General features: G+C 38.3%; 2 protein-coding genes across 5 annotated transcripts; one reads left to right on the top strand and one right to left on the bottom strand.

Moving 5' to 3' along the window:
* Positions 1 to 3,214: 3,214 nt before the first annotated feature.
* On the top strand, positions 3,215 to 12,615 carry LOC127168959 (uncharacterized). 4 transcript variants are annotated; one of them, XM_051116129.1, is made up of 5 exons: positions 3,215 to 3,410; positions 3,718 to 4,407; positions 11,335 to 12,102; positions 12,187 to 12,315; positions 12,473 to 12,615. In XM_051116129.1, the coding sequence occupies exons 1-5, from the start codon at positions 3,383 to 3,385 to the stop codon at positions 12,610 to 12,612; spliced, it is 1,755 nt and encodes a 584-aa protein (XP_050972086.1). In that variant the 5' UTR covers positions 3,215 to 3,382; the 3' UTR covers positions 12,613 to 12,615. The 4 variants fall into 4 exon arrangements, with proteins under 4 accessions (XP_050972086.1, XP_050972085.1, XP_050972088.1 ...); XM_051116128.1 differs by having other exon boundaries at positions 12,470 to 12,615; XM_051116131.1 differs by lacking the exons at positions 11,335 to 12,102; positions 12,187 to 12,315; positions 12,473 to 12,615 and adding exons at positions 4,638 to 5,405; positions 5,487 to 5,615; positions 5,808 to 6,399.
* A 617-nt stretch (positions 12,616 to 13,232) lies between these two features.
* LOC127168960 (uncharacterized) lies at positions 13,233 to 15,205 on the bottom strand. Its single transcript, XM_051116132.1, has 6 exons — positions 15,044 to 15,205; positions 14,560 to 14,912; positions 14,353 to 14,427; positions 13,673 to 13,798; positions 13,478 to 13,509; positions 13,233 to 13,372 (listed from the first exon to the last, which is right to left on the bottom strand). The coding sequence occupies exons 2-6, from the start codon at positions 14,834 to 14,836 to the stop codon at positions 13,244 to 13,246; spliced, it is 639 nt and encodes a 212-aa protein (XP_050972089.1). The 5' UTR covers positions 14,837 to 14,912; positions 15,044 to 15,205; the 3' UTR covers positions 13,233 to 13,243.
* Positions 15,206 to 17,829: the final 2,624 nt, after the last annotated feature.

Here is a 17,829-nt window from a genome sequence, read left to right as displayed (position 1 = left end):
TCACCCAGATTAAGTTTAAGTAATATTTTTCTCAACAGGGGCCTCAGACAACATCGATTTGCCACATCTCCTTTTGAAACGTGTCCCACAGTTTGGAATGTGTGTGACACGCAACCGCTTGTTTGTGTGTGAGGTTAATCCATGGCACACCACTATTTCACTTGGTAGTTGTACTCCATTTTGCTGTTAAAACTCGTTTCCTGGCTTCACTTTACATATATTTTGAGCCCTTGAGTCCAGGCATAAAACCATTTGATGTTCATTTTTGTCTTCTCAAACTCAAGGTGCCTGCTGAAAAGACACATTTATATGCAAACACCATATAAAAGTGAAGTTTGCATCCAGTTTCCCATTTAATAGCAAATATAAATGAGAGTGTGGGAGTGATAGTGAGGCGTTGTTCCCAGCAAGAGTAATAAAACTGATTTGCCATTGATAAGGAAATCTATGAATGTCTTATATACAGCTTTTGAATGGTAAAAATTACACTGATGTTAGATCATTAGCAAATATAAAAGTGCTTTCCCATTCAGTTGCTCGACTGGTGTAAGTCCCATTTTTTCAGGATTCTACTAAGATTAACAAGGTTTAATCAAATTCATGCAAATCAACTCAGTTGTGCCCATGAACTGATTTTAAGTAAATCTTGCACACGACTCTTACACAATCGCTTTTATATCAAAGCAAATGTGTCCAGATCAAAACAGGTTGCTGATAATACACGTACATCTGAAGATCACAAGTCCAATACTTACTTTTTTTCGGAATTTTCACTTTTTCCTTATCTGCGATGGTGTTTATGGCTATGGGGGTGGGGGGGGTCATTTGATACTGTAACTCAAAACGGAGTGTACTATTACACTCTAGACTGGTAGGTTAAAGTTAACTTAGAAGGGGAGGATAAAGAACTGTGGTTGGTTCCAGGGGAAAAAATTACAAAAGAAACATTTGCAAGTCTATGAGTGTTTCGGACAGAATGGAAACAGCAACTCTTGTCAAGTAATATTATTATTACTATTGTCCAGCATATCTTTTCATTATTGTCATTATTATTTTAAAAAAAAAGCCTGTTTGTTTTGTACTTTTTAGTTAGTTGTGTTATATGCACAATCCATTACATTTGTCTTATAGACAGAAAAATGGAGTATGTACATAAGACGCTTCTCACGGCACTGTTAGTAGATAAGTATAAAAATTTGTTTGTTTATTTGCATTTTAAAAAAGAATGTTATACAATCATGGAGGACATTGGGCATGCAAGGTTTAGTCATGGAATCTCCGATGTCAGCCCTGCTACAATTGGAGTGGTTAGTCAAGCCCAAGCCCAGTTCTATGCGAGTACGAGAGGGTGCTAAATACCCTTAAACAAAAGCACAAGCAATTGAAGATCTGCCAAACTGTCCATTGCATATTTGTGTTTGTGCTCTGGACAGTGTCCAGAGTTACTATTTATAACGTGTTTTTTTGCAGCATTGAGCAATGTAGCCAATCACAGACATATCTGTTGATTTCTTGAACACATAGGCCAATCAGAAATGTTTGTAAGTTGCAAGAATTCACTTACTGCTGAAAGTGCTGGAGTTTTTATTAAAGGAGAAGTTCCCTTCCAGTACAAAAATTTATAGATAATTTACTCACCCCCTTGTCATCCAAGATGTTCATGTCTTTCTTTCTTCAGTTGTAAAGAAATTGTTTTTTTGAGGAAAACATTTCAGGATTTCCCTGCATATAGTGGACTTTTATAGTAGATTTGTATTGTTGTATTCAGGGAATACTAGTATGGGAAGAAATGAAGGTCTACCTATTCAAATAAAGTTGCTTTCTACATCCAGTGTGAATGTTTAAGAAAATATTTTTATATAATATTTATATTTATAATGGTTTGGCATGTATGGGACAGTCTCATCCTAGGTTTAACCAGGTCAACAAAGACAGTGTTTTACACAATGTAAAACTTTAACAATGCTTTAAAAAACCTTTAGTTTTTTAAAGGCTTTAGTTTCATACCTTTAGTCTGTATATTTCAAATAAATGTACTTTTGAATGTTTGTTTCAAAAAGTAAATAAGTGCTACCTACTTGAATTTTTAACACCATGCTCATGTGTTATGAATTGATTTTCTAAAAGCACCACCTCTGTACCTCTGTAGTGTGGTAGTGTTCAAGTCTACCTTAAGTCTAAGACAGGGTTGTCAAACTCAGTTCCTGGAGGGCTGCAGGCCTGCTCCAAAACACATACTATGCAGTTTTCAATTAAGCCTGAAGGACTTGATTAGTTGGATCAGGTGTGTTTAATTAGGGTTGCATATAAACTCTGCAGGGCTGTGGCCCTCCAGGACCGGGGTTTGACACCCCTGAGGTAGATGAAACCAGTGTTACTTAGAAATCTCTCTGATGACCCAAGATTTGCGCTCTCTTGATCATACACATGAAAATGGTGCTAACATGTGTATTGGTTATTCATTGTAGTTAGAAAAAAGTTAAAAACTACATGTTGGACCATTGTACATGTCCATTAGTCTTGAGCATACATGCAAGTATAGTCATTTATTTAATTAAAACATAGAGAGAAAACGGGAACCGCTTGTCACGTAACGTGTGAGGAAGGGGCGAACGAAGACGAAGGTCAAAGATAAAGTCTTTATTATAATACACAGGTAATTCCAAAATGGATAAATCCACAGCAGGAGGGTAGAAACACACATACACGAGACCGACAAGATAACAAACACTGAACTAAATGCAACTTATAAAGACAGGTGATTATGATTAAACCAATACAAAGAGTTCAGGTGTGTGACACCGTTCATGTATCATGTATTGTACCAAACATTTTTTTCTAACTGTGGATATGCATAAATGGGTACTTCATTGTAACAAAAACAAAATGTGAAACTACTATATAAATGTGAAACATACTGGCTCGACCAGTTCCTATGATTGTGCAAAAAATGAAGGTAAAAATATTCTAACATGGACTGCAATTAAACAAGATTTAATAAAATATTAGAAAAGGGGAAAAATAGACTATCCTATCTTGCTTTAATTTCCTTCTATGAATTTATAGCCTATTTAAAAAGAGCAAAAGTTTAACAGATGGTATGACAGGATTTTCCAGTTAAAATCACAAGGCCACTGTAAGTTACTGGTCTGACCAGTTCATTACACGAAACAGCTAGATTAAATCAGTGTTCATAGTTCAAACTTGCATCAGTTTAGTTTTTTCCCTCTCCCTTGCTTGGTTGAATTTCATATAGGCTACAGTGGATCTTTTCTCAAAGCTTTATAAACACATTTTTTGATACTACAACTAATTGAGAGAGCACTGATTACTGAAAGGATTTTTTTTTTTTGTAAGCAAGATATTTAATTTGGCCATTACAATGGCAGAAGAAGTTTCAGATTGCCATGGTGAGTGCAATTACTTGTGCTTGATCAAAAGTGACAGTCAAGACTTTTAAACTTTAGATAAATAATGTTCTTTTTAAGTTTCTATTCATTAAAAAAAAAAAAAAACAAAGAAGAAAAATGCAACAGTTTCCACCAAAATATTAAGAGGCACAACAATTTTCAACTTTGATAATAATAATAATAAAGTTTGTTAGTTTGTTAATGTCATTATAAGTGTTATCATTATTATAATTTGTATTTGTACTATTTTGTGATACTTCAAGTTTACTTTAATAGTTTAGTTTTCAACCTCTTCTTTCTTTTACAGAGCTTCGGTTAGTGTTGTTAGGAAGTTTTCATAGTGGTAAGAGTAAATTGGCACACTCATTTTTAAACATTAACTATCAGTCTGACCAAATGACCACACAGTGTGTGAAGATGGAAGGACACATACATGGCAGGAAAATCATTCTTGTGGACACCCCAGGCTGGTGGAAATGGTTTCAGTTATGTGACTACCCCGAGCGTCTGAAAGCAGAGCTTATTAAAAGCACCACTTTCTGTCCACCGGGACCTCATGTTTTTCTTCTGGTGATAGAGGTTGAATTCTCTTTCTCAGAAAAGCACAGAAAAGTAGCCGAGGACCATATGGAGCTTTTTGCTGGCGACATTTGGAATCACACCATAATAGTCTTCACAAAACTCAAACATTTGGATGACAAAACTATAGAGCAGTATGTCGAACGTGAAGGGGAAAATTTAAACAAGCTTACTCAAAAATGTGGAAACAGATATGTTGGCTTTGACAGTGACCTTGATATAGAAGGTTCTCATGTGAAGGAACTATTTGGGCAGATAGAGAAACTTGTTGCTGAAAACAATGGCCGCTGTTTTGAAGCTGATGCAACAAGGCTGATGGATATGAAGATTAAAATGAAAAATGTGGAAGAGAAAGCAGCTGTCAGAGAACTCAAAGTTTTGAAGAAGAGAAGGAAACTGGAGGAAATTAAAAATGCAGGTCAATCTTGAGTTATATTTTAGGCTTTTAAGTTGTTACTCAATATAACCATTAATTGTTTTGTATAAAAAAAAAATCAGTTATTCACATTGTGTGAGCTTTATGTAATATCCAGACTACAGTGGAAATATATATTCATGTTTTAGAAGTGAACATATAAAGTTACTGAATGTTTTATCAGCTTGTTATAAAAATAATAAAATTAATATTTACATATTTATTTTTAACAGATGCAAAGCATAGTTCCACACCTCTGAACATTGTGCTGCTGGGTTGGGTCTTATCAGGCAAGACATTAAGTGCCAGTGTCATCCTGGGTGCTGAAACTTCATTTGACAGGACTGTGAAGTGTGTGAGAACATGTGGCGTGGTGAATGGAAGACAGATCACTGTGGTGGACACACCAAGCTGGTGGAAGTTCCTTCCTCACCAACTGAATGCAGATTCAGTGAAAACTGAGATTTTGAAGGCAATGGCTTCTTCTCCCCATGCAGTCCTCTTGGTTATACCAGCAGACACATCATTTTTGGAAGAGCAGATGGAAGTCATATTAGAAAACGTGAGACCACTTGGAGAAAATGTCTGGAGGCAAACCATAGTGCTCTTCACATTTGGAGAATCATTGGGAAATAAATCAATTGAATATCACATTGAAAGTGAAGGGGACGCCCTTGTGAGACTCGTTGAGATGTGTGGAAACAGATATCATGTGTTTGAGAGCATGAAAGATGATCGCACCCAAGTAAATCAGTTAATGGAGAAGATTGACGAAATGATGGTGGAAAATGCTCTTCTGAACAGCAGTGAAGAACATCAGGGAAAGAAAAGGACGTTTCAAGAAAGTGAAACACTATCAGAGTGGCTTCGAGTTGAGGATGTAAAGAAATTACTTAATGAAGAATGGGACAGGAGTGACAGTGTGATGAAAGAGATGTTGAAAACCATGAGCCCACACAGAGTTGGCAGAAGAGAAGGGAGCATAACTTTACCTCCCACTTGTATGTTCAATTTTTTGTAGTAAATATTTTGGTCTAAGTGTCTAAAACTCAGTAATTGCCTCATTATTCTTTGTTTTTCAGTTAGTGGAGAAGAAATAAATCCAGCATTACTTGTCAACAAACACCAGCTAAAAGATGCACTTGAGAGGGAATGGAATCGCCGGGATGCATTTAACAGCTCTAGAATGCAAAAACAACGGGACGACTATAGTAAGTTACAAGAAAATTTTTTTAAGATTTAATTATCAGAATTATTAGCTAGTACCCTACCTATTAATGTCTTCTATCAGAGTTTGCAGATTTAGCCGCTAAGCCATGTTTAAAGTTCTTTTTTTTTTTTTTTTTAATAATAATGTAAAGAATGTCAGGTAACTAAAGCTTTGTTTTATTTATTTATAGCAGAGACGTCGTTATGTGGCGATGAAGAGGGTATAAAGATGTCTTTGTCCAGAGTGGAAAGATGGCAGAGGCATCATTTTTCAGACTATGGAAGTGTTTGATGAAGCTATGATGAACTAGACAAACCTGAGTAGGATAGTAATGAATAATTAAATGGCTAAGGCTATTTGAAAATGTATTGTTTTATTTTTGTCATGCAGTTGTTAAAAATCACAAGTGCAGTAGTCACTTTTACAGTATTTTTCATAAATATCACTAAATACTTCCACAAGTTGTTAAACAAATTTACTGTTGTTTATCATTGTTTTTATTGTCTTACATGTAATTGATCAGTATTAACAAACACAAAGTATTTATGCATAGCAAGCCACACTCTTAAAAATAAAGGTGCTTTAAAAGGTTCTTCACACCGATGCCATAGAAGAACCATTTTTGGTTCCTCAAAGAACCATTCAGTCAAAGGTTCTTTAAAGAACCATCTCTTTCTTACCTTTTTATAATCTGAAGAATCTTCTTTCGCCACAAAGACACTTTTGTGAAACAGAAATATTCTTCAGATGTTAGTTTCTGTAGAACCATTTACACAAAAAAGGTTCTTCTATGGCATCGTAAAGCACCTTTATTTTTAAGAGTGCACAGAACTCAAAAAAGAAATATATGTGTAAGATATTGTCACGAATCTGGTCGGTGCTCTGCGGTCCGCTCACCACCAGAGGTCGCTCTCACCCCATCATTACATTCAGACTGTTGCTTTGCACCCCGGACTACTATTCCCATCACCCATCGCACCCATTACGTTGCCTCCGGTAGCCAATCAGGCTCACTATAAAAACCCTGGACTTTCCCCATGAAAATCACGGTTTGTTAGATTATTGTTTGTATTCCATAGTTAGCGTTTCTTAGTTCCTGGTTTTTGTTCTCCTGCCTGGTTTTCTCGTTTTTGACTGTCTAGCCGCCTGCCTTTGGATTTTCGCCTGTCTGACTATTCTCTCGGATCTCCCTTCACGGACGTTGTTCGCTCCCGATTGGACTTACGCCTGATTCACGGATTCCGATTGTGCTTAGCCTACGATATCCCTATCTGCTATGGTGTTTGACCCTGCCCGCTCGACCATGTATCTGTCTCGTCCCTTCAATAAAAGCTCGCATGTGGATCCGCTCGTCTCTCGTCAATCACTCCGTGTTACAGAACAAACCGTCACAACAGGATCCAGCAGCTTCACACCCGGACACTCAGATACAGACACTGACAGGATTCTATGCCGGATAAAGCAAGGACAACGTTCACTCGAGCAGTACACCCGTGAGTTCTTAGTTTTTGCAAATTATTCCACCCAACCGGACTGTATTATAATTGAGATTTTTGCGACGGTGCAAACGAGCACTTAAGGGCTAGACTCAGACGCGAGGGTCCGCGCTCATCTCTGGCTGCCTTCTTGAACTTTGCTTTATTGTGTGTGGGCTCGCCGTGTACTGTGAGGGTCGCGAGGAAGGAACGCGACAACGCAGACAAAGCAGCCGCGCACCCCTCTCGCAGATTGGCGGTAACGCCGGATCACGACGCCGCAAACAGGTTTTCCGCCTGGATCGCTCGTGAAATGGCGGCCGTGACGGAGCGTGCTCAAGCTATGGCGGCGTCAGCAGAGCCTGCGCACAAGATGGCGGCCGCGCCGGAACGCGTTAACGCGGTAGCGGCGACAACGGTGCCCGTTCACAAAATGGCGGCCGCGTCGGAGCGCGTCCACACAATGGCGGCGACGGCGGAGCCCGTTCACAAGATGGCGGCGAGAACAGAGCTCCGTCATGTCACAGCCGCCACACAAGAGCCATTTAAAGCTACAGCTGCATTTCCCGAGTCAAGTCAAGTCTCCAAGTCAAGTCAGATTGCAACTGTGTTTCCTGTGTCAAATCAAGCCAGAACTGCTGTTCCTGTGTTAAGTCAAGTTACAGCCACGCCAGAGCCACTGCACAAGATGGCTGCCACGCCAGAGCCACTGCACAAGATGGCTGCCACGCCAGGGCCACTGCACAAGATGGCTGCCACGCCAGGGCCACTGCACAAGATGGCTGCCACGCCAGAGCCACTGCACAAGATGGCTGCCACGCCAGAGTCACTGCACAAGATGGCCGCCATCTCCAAGCCACTCCACAAGATGGCTGCCATTCCAGAACCTGTGGTCAGTACCCGGACGCCACCAGTGGTCATGATGGCCCACGTGCTGGACACACCCCTAATGACAGTATGGGCAGCTAAAGTGGAGCTCCTTCATGTCTCGGCAGCTACCCCTGAGTCAAGTCAAGACACAGAGTCAAGCCAGGTCACAGCTGTTCCCCATGAGTCAAGCCAAGTCACACCTGTTCATCACGAGTCAAGCCACGTCCCGCCTGACGGCCCAGACTCAAGCCACGTCCCGCCTGACGGCCCAGACTCAAGCCACGTCCCGCCTGACGGCCCAGACTCAAGCCACGTCCCGCCTGACGGCCCAGACTCAAGCCACGTCCCGCCTGACGGCCCAGACTCAAGCCACGTCCCGCCTGACGGCCCAGACTCAAGCCACGTCCCGCCTGACGGCCCAGACTCAAGCCACGTCTCGTCTGACCACCCAGAGCTTTACCATGCCCCGTCTGATGGCCCAGAGCCAGGTCATGCCCAGTCCAACGACCCCAAGTCAAGTCACATCTCGTCTGACATCCCAAGACCATGGCCTATCGGGATAGCCAGCGCACTGGACCCACCACAACCTCCCGCTGCTGCTCTTCCTTTAATGGCGGTTGCCATCTGGTGTGTGTGGGCTGCACACTGTGCTCCAGAGGTCCCGTCTGGTCTCAAGTCTGCTCCAGAGGTCCCGTCTGGTCTCAGGTCTGCTCCAGAGGTCCCGTCTGGTCTCAAGTCTGCTCCAGAGGTCCCGTCTGACCACGAGACAGACCCAGAGGCCTCACCGGTGGGAGAAGCCGCGCCTATGCCTCCTGAGGTGTCAGCTTCGGCTGTGGATCCTCCCTTGGAGGTGGCGTCCCCCTACAAGCTCTCTGCTTCTCTCCCTTCTCTGTTTGTCTCCTCTGTCTCTGCTTTCCCCAGGTCCCAGATCGTAAAGCGGGGTCCTGTTCCGCCCCGGAGGGCCGCTGCGCCTCCTGTTCCGCCCCGGAGGGCCGCTCCGCCTCCTGTTCCGCCCTGGAGGGCCGCTCCGCCTCCTGTTCCGCCCGGGAGGCCGCTCCGCCTTTTCCCCCTATTCTGTCTGCCTCCTCTGTCCCTGCTTTCCCCAGGTCCCAGACCGTGACGCGGATTCCTGTTTCGCCCCAGAGGGCTGCTCCGCTTCCTGTTCCGCCTCGGAGGGCTCATGCTCTGCCTCCGGCCCTGCCCTGGAGGGCTTCTGCTCCGCCTCCGCCCTGGAGGGCCCTTGCGCCTCCTGCTCCGCCTCCGGCCCCGCCTTGGAGGGATCCTGCGTCTCCTGCTCCGCCTCCGGCCCCGCCCTGGAGGGTATCTGCTCTGTCGGTCCTGCCTCAATCACCGGGCCCTCCACATGGACCTGGCCCTCCAACCCTCGCCCTGTCTCCCTCCCTCCCCACCGCTCCCTGGACCGTTGTTTCCTTCGAGCGTCTGGAAGCCGCTCCTTGGGGGGGGGGCTATGTCACGAATCTGGTCGGTGCTCTGCGGTCCGCTCACCACCAGAGGTCGCTCTCACCCCATCATTACATTCAGACTGTTGCTTTGCACCCCGGACTACTATTCCCATCACCCATCGCACCCATTACGTTGCCTCCGGTAGCCAATCAGGCTCACTATAAAAACCCTGGACTTTCCCCATGAAAATCACGGTTTGTTAGATTATTGTTTGTATTCCATAGTTAGCGTTTCTTAGTTCCTGGTTTTTGTTCTCCTGCCTGGTTTTCTCGTTTTTGACTGTCTAGCCGCCTGCCTTTGGATTTTCGCCTGTCTGACTATTCTCTCGGATCTCCCTTCACGGACGTTGTTCGCTCCCGATTGGACTTACGCCTGATTCACGGATTCCGATTGTGCTTAGCCTACGATATCCCTATCTGCTATGGTGTTTGACCCTGCCCGCTCGACCATGTATCTGTCTCGTCCCTTCAATAAAAGCTCGCATGTGGATCCGCTCGTCTCTCGTCAATCACTCCGTGTTACAGATATACTACTCTATGTTGTAGTTTGCTGTAACTGATTCTTTTAAAATAACAATATAGTTCAGTATCTACATTCTTGACAGCGAGTCAAACTCATTTTTATGAAGAAACACTTAAAGCATGTGATCTCTCAGCTTGTAGTTCACTTCACTGTATTCAGACAGATGTCTGTTGTTTGATCTTCTGGCTGGAGGGGCAGAGGCAAAACTCACAGCTGCATAATTCACATCTGAATCTCCAATCTGTTAAAAAAAGAAAGAGCCAAATCTAATATTTAATGGATTAAAAGTATATATGAGAATATATAAAAAAATCTGGATTTCATATTTTAAAAACAATAAAATTCAAATGACCTCATATGACGGAGATGCTGCATTTTTAGATCCTTCAAAATGTGCAGAAAATTATTGTTAAACTTTAAAATTTGTGATAGAACAGTTAAAAGAGTTTTGCACATCATATTTTGATATTACATTATGTAAAACGTTAGATACTATCCTTTCCAATTAAACTTTGCTTAACTAATGAAAAATGTGTGGAATTTTACCTTTTTGCTTTTTCCTCCAGCATTTACAATAATCAACCAGAAGTGTGATTATTATTATCACAAACACAACACTGAAAGTTATTAAGCAAAGTAACACAGGATCCCATACTTTCTGATTATTGCTATCTGAAATGGAGAAAAATATTCAAAAATAATATAATAAACCAACAATGTGCTGCTGACAGTAAAAAATGTTTGTTTAAATATTGTAAATACTTTGCTGCATATAGCTGTGTTCCCTGCAGATACTTGAAATCTAATATAAGCCATATATTTTATATGTTAATATAAAATATTAACTAAATATTAATTAAATATTAATATATTAAACCAAGGGGCATTCATTTTAAAGAAACAGTGCAAGCACACTTTTCAAGCAAAACACTTCACCAAAAAGTGCGTGTATTAAATGATAAAACAACTGAAATCTGATTACACCAGTGTGAATATGAGTAGAGCAATAAACACATTTTGAGACTGGCTGGTGAAAAGCAAATAGAAAAATAACTTAAAATCTGCAGTTCTTTTTTGCAGAACTCCCTTTCAGAGAACTCAAAGTTTTGAAGAAGAGAAGGAAACTGGAGGAAATTAAAAATGCAGGTCAGTCTTGAGTTTTATTTTAGGTTTTTAAGTTGTTATTTACTCAATATAACCATTAATTGTTTTGTATAAAAAAAAAAAAAAATCAGTTATTCACATTGTGTGAGCTTTATGTAACATGCAGACTACAGTGGAAATATATATTCATGTTTTAGAAGGGAACATATAAAGTTACTGAATGTTTTATCAGCTTGTTATAAAAATAATAAAATTCTATAATATTTACATATTTATTTTTAACAGATGCAAAGCAAAGTTCCACACCTCTGAACATTGTGCTGCTGGGTTGGGTCTTATCAGGCAAGACATTAAGTGCCAGTGTCATCCTGGGTGCTGAAACTTCATTTGACAGGACTGTGAAGTGTGTGAGAACATGTGGCGTGGTGAATGGAAGACAGGTCACTGTGGTGGACACACCAAGCTGGTGGAAGTTCCTTCCTCACCAACTGAATGCAGATTCAGTGAAAACTGAGATTTTGAAGGCAATGGCTTCTTCTCCCCATGCAGTCCTCTTGGTTATACCAGCAGACACGTCATTTTTGGAAGAGCAGAAGGAAGTCATATTAGAAAACATGAGACCACTTGGAGAAAATGTCTGGAGGCAAACCATAGTGCTCTTCACATTTGGAGGATCATTGGGAAATAATTCAATTGAAAATCACATTGAAAGTGAAGGGGAAGCCCTTGTGAGACTCGTTGAGATGTGTGGAAACAGATATCATGTGTTTGAGAGCATGAAAGATGATCGCACCCAAGTAAATCAGTTAATGGAGAAGATTGACGAAATGATGGTGGAAAATGCTCTTCTGAACAGCAGTGAAGAACATCAGGGAAAGAAAAGGACGTTTCAAGAAAGTGAAACACTATCAGAGTGGCTTCGAGTTGAGGATGTAAAGAAATTACTTAATGAAGAATGGGACAGGAGTGACAGTGTGATGAAAGAGATGTTGAAAACAGTGAGCCCAGACAGAGTTGGCAGAAGAGAAGGGAGCATAACTTTACCTCCCAATTGTATGTTCAATTTTTTGTAGTAAATATTTTGGTCTAAGTGTCTTAAACTCAGTAATTGCCTCATTATTCTTTTTTTTTTTTCAGTTATTGGAGAAGAAATAAATGCAGGATTATTTGTCAACAAACACCAGCTAAAAGATTCAATTGAGAGGGAATGGAATCGCTGGGAAGCATTTAACAGCTCTAGAATGCAAAAACAACTGGATGACTATAGTAAGTTGTTAGCTAGTACCCTACCTATTAATGTCTTCTATCAGAGTTTGCAGATTTAGCCGCTAAGCCATGTTTAAAGTTTGTTTGTTTTTTTGTTTTTAATAATAATGTAAAGAATGTCAGGTAACTAAAGCTTTGTTTTATTTATTTATAGCAGAGATGTCGTCATGTGCCGATGAAGAGGGTATAAAGATGTCTTTGTCCAGAGTGGAAAGATGGCAGAGGCATAATTTTTCAGACTATGGAAGTGTTTCCAGCTATGATGAACTAGACAAACCTGAGGAGGATAGTAATTAAGAATTAAATGGCTAAGGCTATTTGAAAATGTATTGTTTTATTTTTGTCATGCAGTTGTTAAAAATCACAAGTGCAGTAGTCACTCTTACAGTATTTTTCATAAATATCACTAAATACTTCCACAAGTTGTTAAACAAATTTACTGTTGTTTATCACTGTTTTATTGTCTTACATGTAATTGATCAGTATTAACAAACACAAAGTATTTATGAATAGCAAGCCACACTCTTAAAAATAAAGGTGCTTTAAAAGGTTCTTCACACCGATGCCATAGAAGAACCATTTTTGGTTCCTCAAAGAACCATTCAGTCAAAGGTTCTTTAAAGAACCATCTCTTTCTTACCTTTTTATAATCTGAAGAATCTTCTTTCGCCACAAAGACACTTTTGTGAAACAGAAATGTTCTTCAGATGTTAGTTTCTGTAGAACCATTTACACAAAAAAGGTTCTTCTATGGCATCGTAAAGCACCTTTATTTTTAAGAGTGCACAGAACTCAAAAAAGAAATATATGTGTAAGATATACTACTCTATGTTGTAGTTTGCAGTAACTGATTCTTATAAAATAACAATATAGTTCAGTATCTACATTCTTGACAGCGAGTCAAACTCATTTTTATGAAGAAACACTGTTAAAGCATGTGATCTCTCAGCTTGTAGTTCACTTCACTGTATTCAGACAGATGTCTGTTGTTTGATCTTCTGGCTGGAGGGGCAGAGGCAAAACTCACAGCAGCATAATTTACATCTGAATCTCCAATCTGTTAAAAAAAAGCGCCAAATCTAATATTTAATGGATAAAAGTATATATGAGAATATATAAAAAATCTGATTTCATATTTTAAAAACAATAAAATTCAAATTACCTCATATGACGGAGATGCTGCATTTTTAGATCCTTCAAAATGTGCAGAAAATTATTGTTAAACTTTAAAATTTGTGATCGAACAGTTAAAAGAGTTTTGCTAATCATATTTTGATATTACATTATGTAAAATGTTAGATCACTATCCTTTCCAATTAAACTTTGCTTAACTAATGGAAAATGTGTGGAATTTTACCTTTTTGCTTTTTCCTCCAGCGTTTACAATAATCAACCAGAATTGTGAATATTATTATCACAAACACAACATTGAAAGATATTAAGCAAAGTAACACAGGATCCCATACTTTCTGATTATTGCTATCTGAAATGGAGAAAAATATTCAAAAATAATATAATAAACCAACAATGTGCTGCTGACAGTAAAAAATATTTGTTAAAATATTGTAAATACATTGCTGCATATAGCTGTGTTCCCTGCAGATACTTGAAATCTAATATAAGCCATATATTTTATATGTTTAAATGCTATTAGCTGACAATATATTAAACCAAGGGGCATTAATTTTAAAGAAACAGTGCAAGCACACTTTTCAAGCAAAACACTTCACCAAAAAGTGCGTGTATTAAATGATAAAACAATTGAAATCTGATTACACCAGTGTGAATACGAGTAAAGCAATAAATACATTTTGAGACTGGCTGGTGAAAAGCAAATAGAAAAATAACTTAAAATCTGCAGTTCTTTTTTGCAGAACTCCCTTGGTTGGATAATTTGGATAATACAATGAAATTCATACAATTTCAGGTGTGGCTTATGGATACAAATACATTTTGGAATCACTTTTATGAAGGTTAATGTTTGTAAAGGTCTATCAGGCAGTTTAGTAGGTCATAGCAATAAAATGAAGAATTTACCAGTATTTTTGAAAGTGGTTCCATTCACAACTGCTCTCTCATCACATCCCTTATTAAAGTATTTAGATTCATTGCCTTCAAAGCAGCAAATACAGATGTGAAGGATTAGACTTGATTTCAAATGATTTACAACAAGATAAGATAAATAAATAAAATAGTCTACTCCAAAGGATATTTATAAGCATAGCATGTTGAATATATATTTACCTTTTAGCATCAGATGTGCTCCAGAAATAAAATTTATTTTATTCAAGAAAACTATCCCACAGTAGTATTTTCCAGTGTCCTCCTTGGTCATAGCTGTGATGTTGAGGTGAAAAGAATCTTCAGTTGCTGAAATACTGATTCTCCCATTGTTGAATTCATCCTCAAATTGGATATTATTCCAATAATTGTATGACAATGCAATAAGACGAGGTATCAGGCCAGTGCTCTGTTTATACCAAACCATTGTGTTGCCAAAATTTTTTTTGTCGAGAAACATTTGATTGTAACATCATCTCCCAGCTGGAATGTTTGTAATGAGACAATTTCACCACTGCGATCAGGTCGAACTTCAGCTGAAACAGAACAGAAATTTTCTTTTAAACACTAAATATGGATGCATGCATAGAATTGATGAATAAATAAATACATATTTGCATATTTACACATATTTATAACCGTGGAAAGAAAAAGAAAATCTACTTACAAGCCCAAAAGATCAAAATGGCCCAAATGATCATTTTGGAAGCGATGAATGTGTGAAAATGCTTTTTAGAAGACTTGAATGTGATGTGATTGGACACTTTCAGACCAAGACAGACTTTGAATAAGACTGTGATTGGTTGAAATCTCTCACTCCACTCCCAAATTCAAGCAAAAGTGTTACTCAAGATACAGAGTGATGATCAATGTCAATAAAAGACAGTCAAAGCATGCAAAAATGTGGTGTGTGTAGCTATATAGCCCTGCAGGAGGCTGTAGTCAAATGTAAAGCCATAGAGATCAGTTTGTGAAGGCGTCACTATTATATATCACATTTTAGACATGTCAGTCTCCAGAATTCCCAATTTAACTTACAAAAATTAGTTCAATAAGCGTTTTATATCTCTATAGATTATATCAAAGGCCCCAGTATATATGTATATGTGTAAGCAATATTCAGTGATGGGAAAATCTTATGAAAAGAAATGAAATGAAAACTGACAATAAAAAATAAAATAAAATAAAAAATACTGCCTATATTCTCAGTGTTATTTATTTTATATTTCTAACATTTGAGATAAATCATGGATTATGCATACAAAAGATCACATTGTAAACTTTTTTTTTTTTTGGTTTGTTTTGATGAAGTGCTGCATGTGTGAAAACAGTTTGTGGTTTTCTTGTTTTTCTAAAGATGGCCATCAGAAACGACCACCAACCACATCAGCACCATATATAGTAATCGTAAAGAAACAGGTCACAGCAGGACAGACATACATCCTGTCTGTACATGTGAGTGAAAGTGCAGGCGCAATTTTTAAGTTTTTTTTTAAGGTGTAACACTGCCGCCGAAGTGTTTCATGACCACAGTGTTAATTCATTGGAAAAGTGAGAATGCAGAAAACCTTTGCATATTCAGACCTCTTCTGCACTGCAAGTGTGAGTAGGTGTTGTGGCAACCACATATTAAACACGTGATTTTGTGGAACACAACTATAACCTGTTTAAAATATAAATGACTAAATGTAACTTAAAAAAATGTAAGGTGGAATCTGCAACAATATTTTTTAAGGCCTATGTTATTATAGACAAGAGAGCACCTATAGATGAGAATCCACAGATAAAAAGGTTTTAATTTAGGTTATTTATTCAGAAAAAAAAAAAACCTACTCTAACTAGTGCTGATAGGGCCTTAATATGTCATTAAACATCTGCTGCCATTCAAATCTTAGGACAGTTGTTTATATTAACATAATACTATAAATATTACCTAATATAATTTTGAAATAATTTGTGTGTAATTACTAAAAAATTAAAAAAAATAATAAAAACTATATATATATATGAGTTCAGATGCAAAACCAGCTAAAACCAGGTCAAAAATGAGATAAAGATAGTGAGTGAATGCTCCTGACACATAGTATACATTCTTCAAATACTTTTACTTCAAACTCGCTACATTCCGTACATTACATCAGAGGTGCCAGTACTTACATAGAAACCTATACCAAGTAGCCAGAAAGAAATGCTAATTTTAAAGAAATACGTCAGATGGATTTAGCTGGTTTTGCATCTGAACTCCTAATATAGATATATATGTATATATATTTTTGTTTTTTTTTTGTTTTTGTTTTCACAGACATTTCTGTTCATGTTTGCAATACTATATCTGTACTATATATCAATTCATTTTTTAAGCTTTAGCTCCCTCTTGAGGACTGATTCAGTTAGTGATAAAAAATTAACCAACAATGCAGAACATTTAACTGGGAAAGATTAAAGCTGCAGTCCGCAACTTTTTTTGATTAAAAATGATCCGAAATTAATATTTGAATAAGTACATTATCAGCCAGTGTTGAAAAATATCGCATTACTTTAGCTCGACTGACAACGGTTATTTTATAACAATGTTTTCTAATTTGAGTGGTACAGGTAGGTTTTCGCGGGAAATTCGAGCATGCAGCGGCGTCATTATGTCACGTCTGTAAACACAAAGAAGGTGTCCTGGCTAGCAGGCTATATTGCCATGTTGCTTTACAGCCTTTTCTCACAGTATCTGGAATAATTAAATTTATCAATTTAATGGCGGATTGTAATCCAGAAAGGATTATGTGTTTATAAAACACATGTGACTGAAATTAAACTACATTCCCGTTTTAAATGTGCATCTGATTACAAATACGGCCTACGTGCGATTACACAAGATTTGTCTGAGAACCAGTTTTGTACAGACTGTTAGACTGCCCTTACGAAAAAGAAGTTAATTCAAGTGTGCTATTAGTATACTTCTTTTAAACTAAAAACAGGAAAGTATACTTTTAGTCTACCTTTTATATACTTCTCAGAAATACACTTAAAATGACATTTAAGTATATTTGACTTATACTTAGAAAAGTCTAAATATACTATACTTATAGTAAATATACTATCAATATACTTATACTAAATATACTATACAAATATACTATCAGGGCTATACTTGTGCTCTGAGAATCCGTGTTGTCATTTTTATACGTAAGAGATGCTATTACACATCTTATGTACAGAATTTTAAAATTCAAGTGAAGAAGAAACCAAAACAGATGCTTCCACACTGTAAAAAATGCAAATACATATTTTCCATTTTATGAAACAGTCTCAATTACTAAAAAAATGCTATTTTCTTGAAACTATATAAAAACCCTTGTCAGACCAACAAAATTACCCCAAATGCTGTCCCATGAAACACAGTTGTCTGAACAAAGAATGTCATACTGTTGAAATTTGAAGGCTTTGTAAGTTCCCAGCATG

The sequence above is a fragment of the Labeo rohita genome, chromosome 7 (assembly GCF_022985175.1).
Source record: "Labeo rohita strain BAU-BD-2019 chromosome 7, IGBB_LRoh.1.0, whole genome shotgun sequence".
NCBI lineage: Eukaryota > Metazoa > Chordata > Actinopteri > Cypriniformes > Cyprinidae > Labeo > Labeo rohita.
Note: the sequence above shows the minus strand (reverse complement) of the source record. Positions and strands in the feature narration are given on the sequence as shown.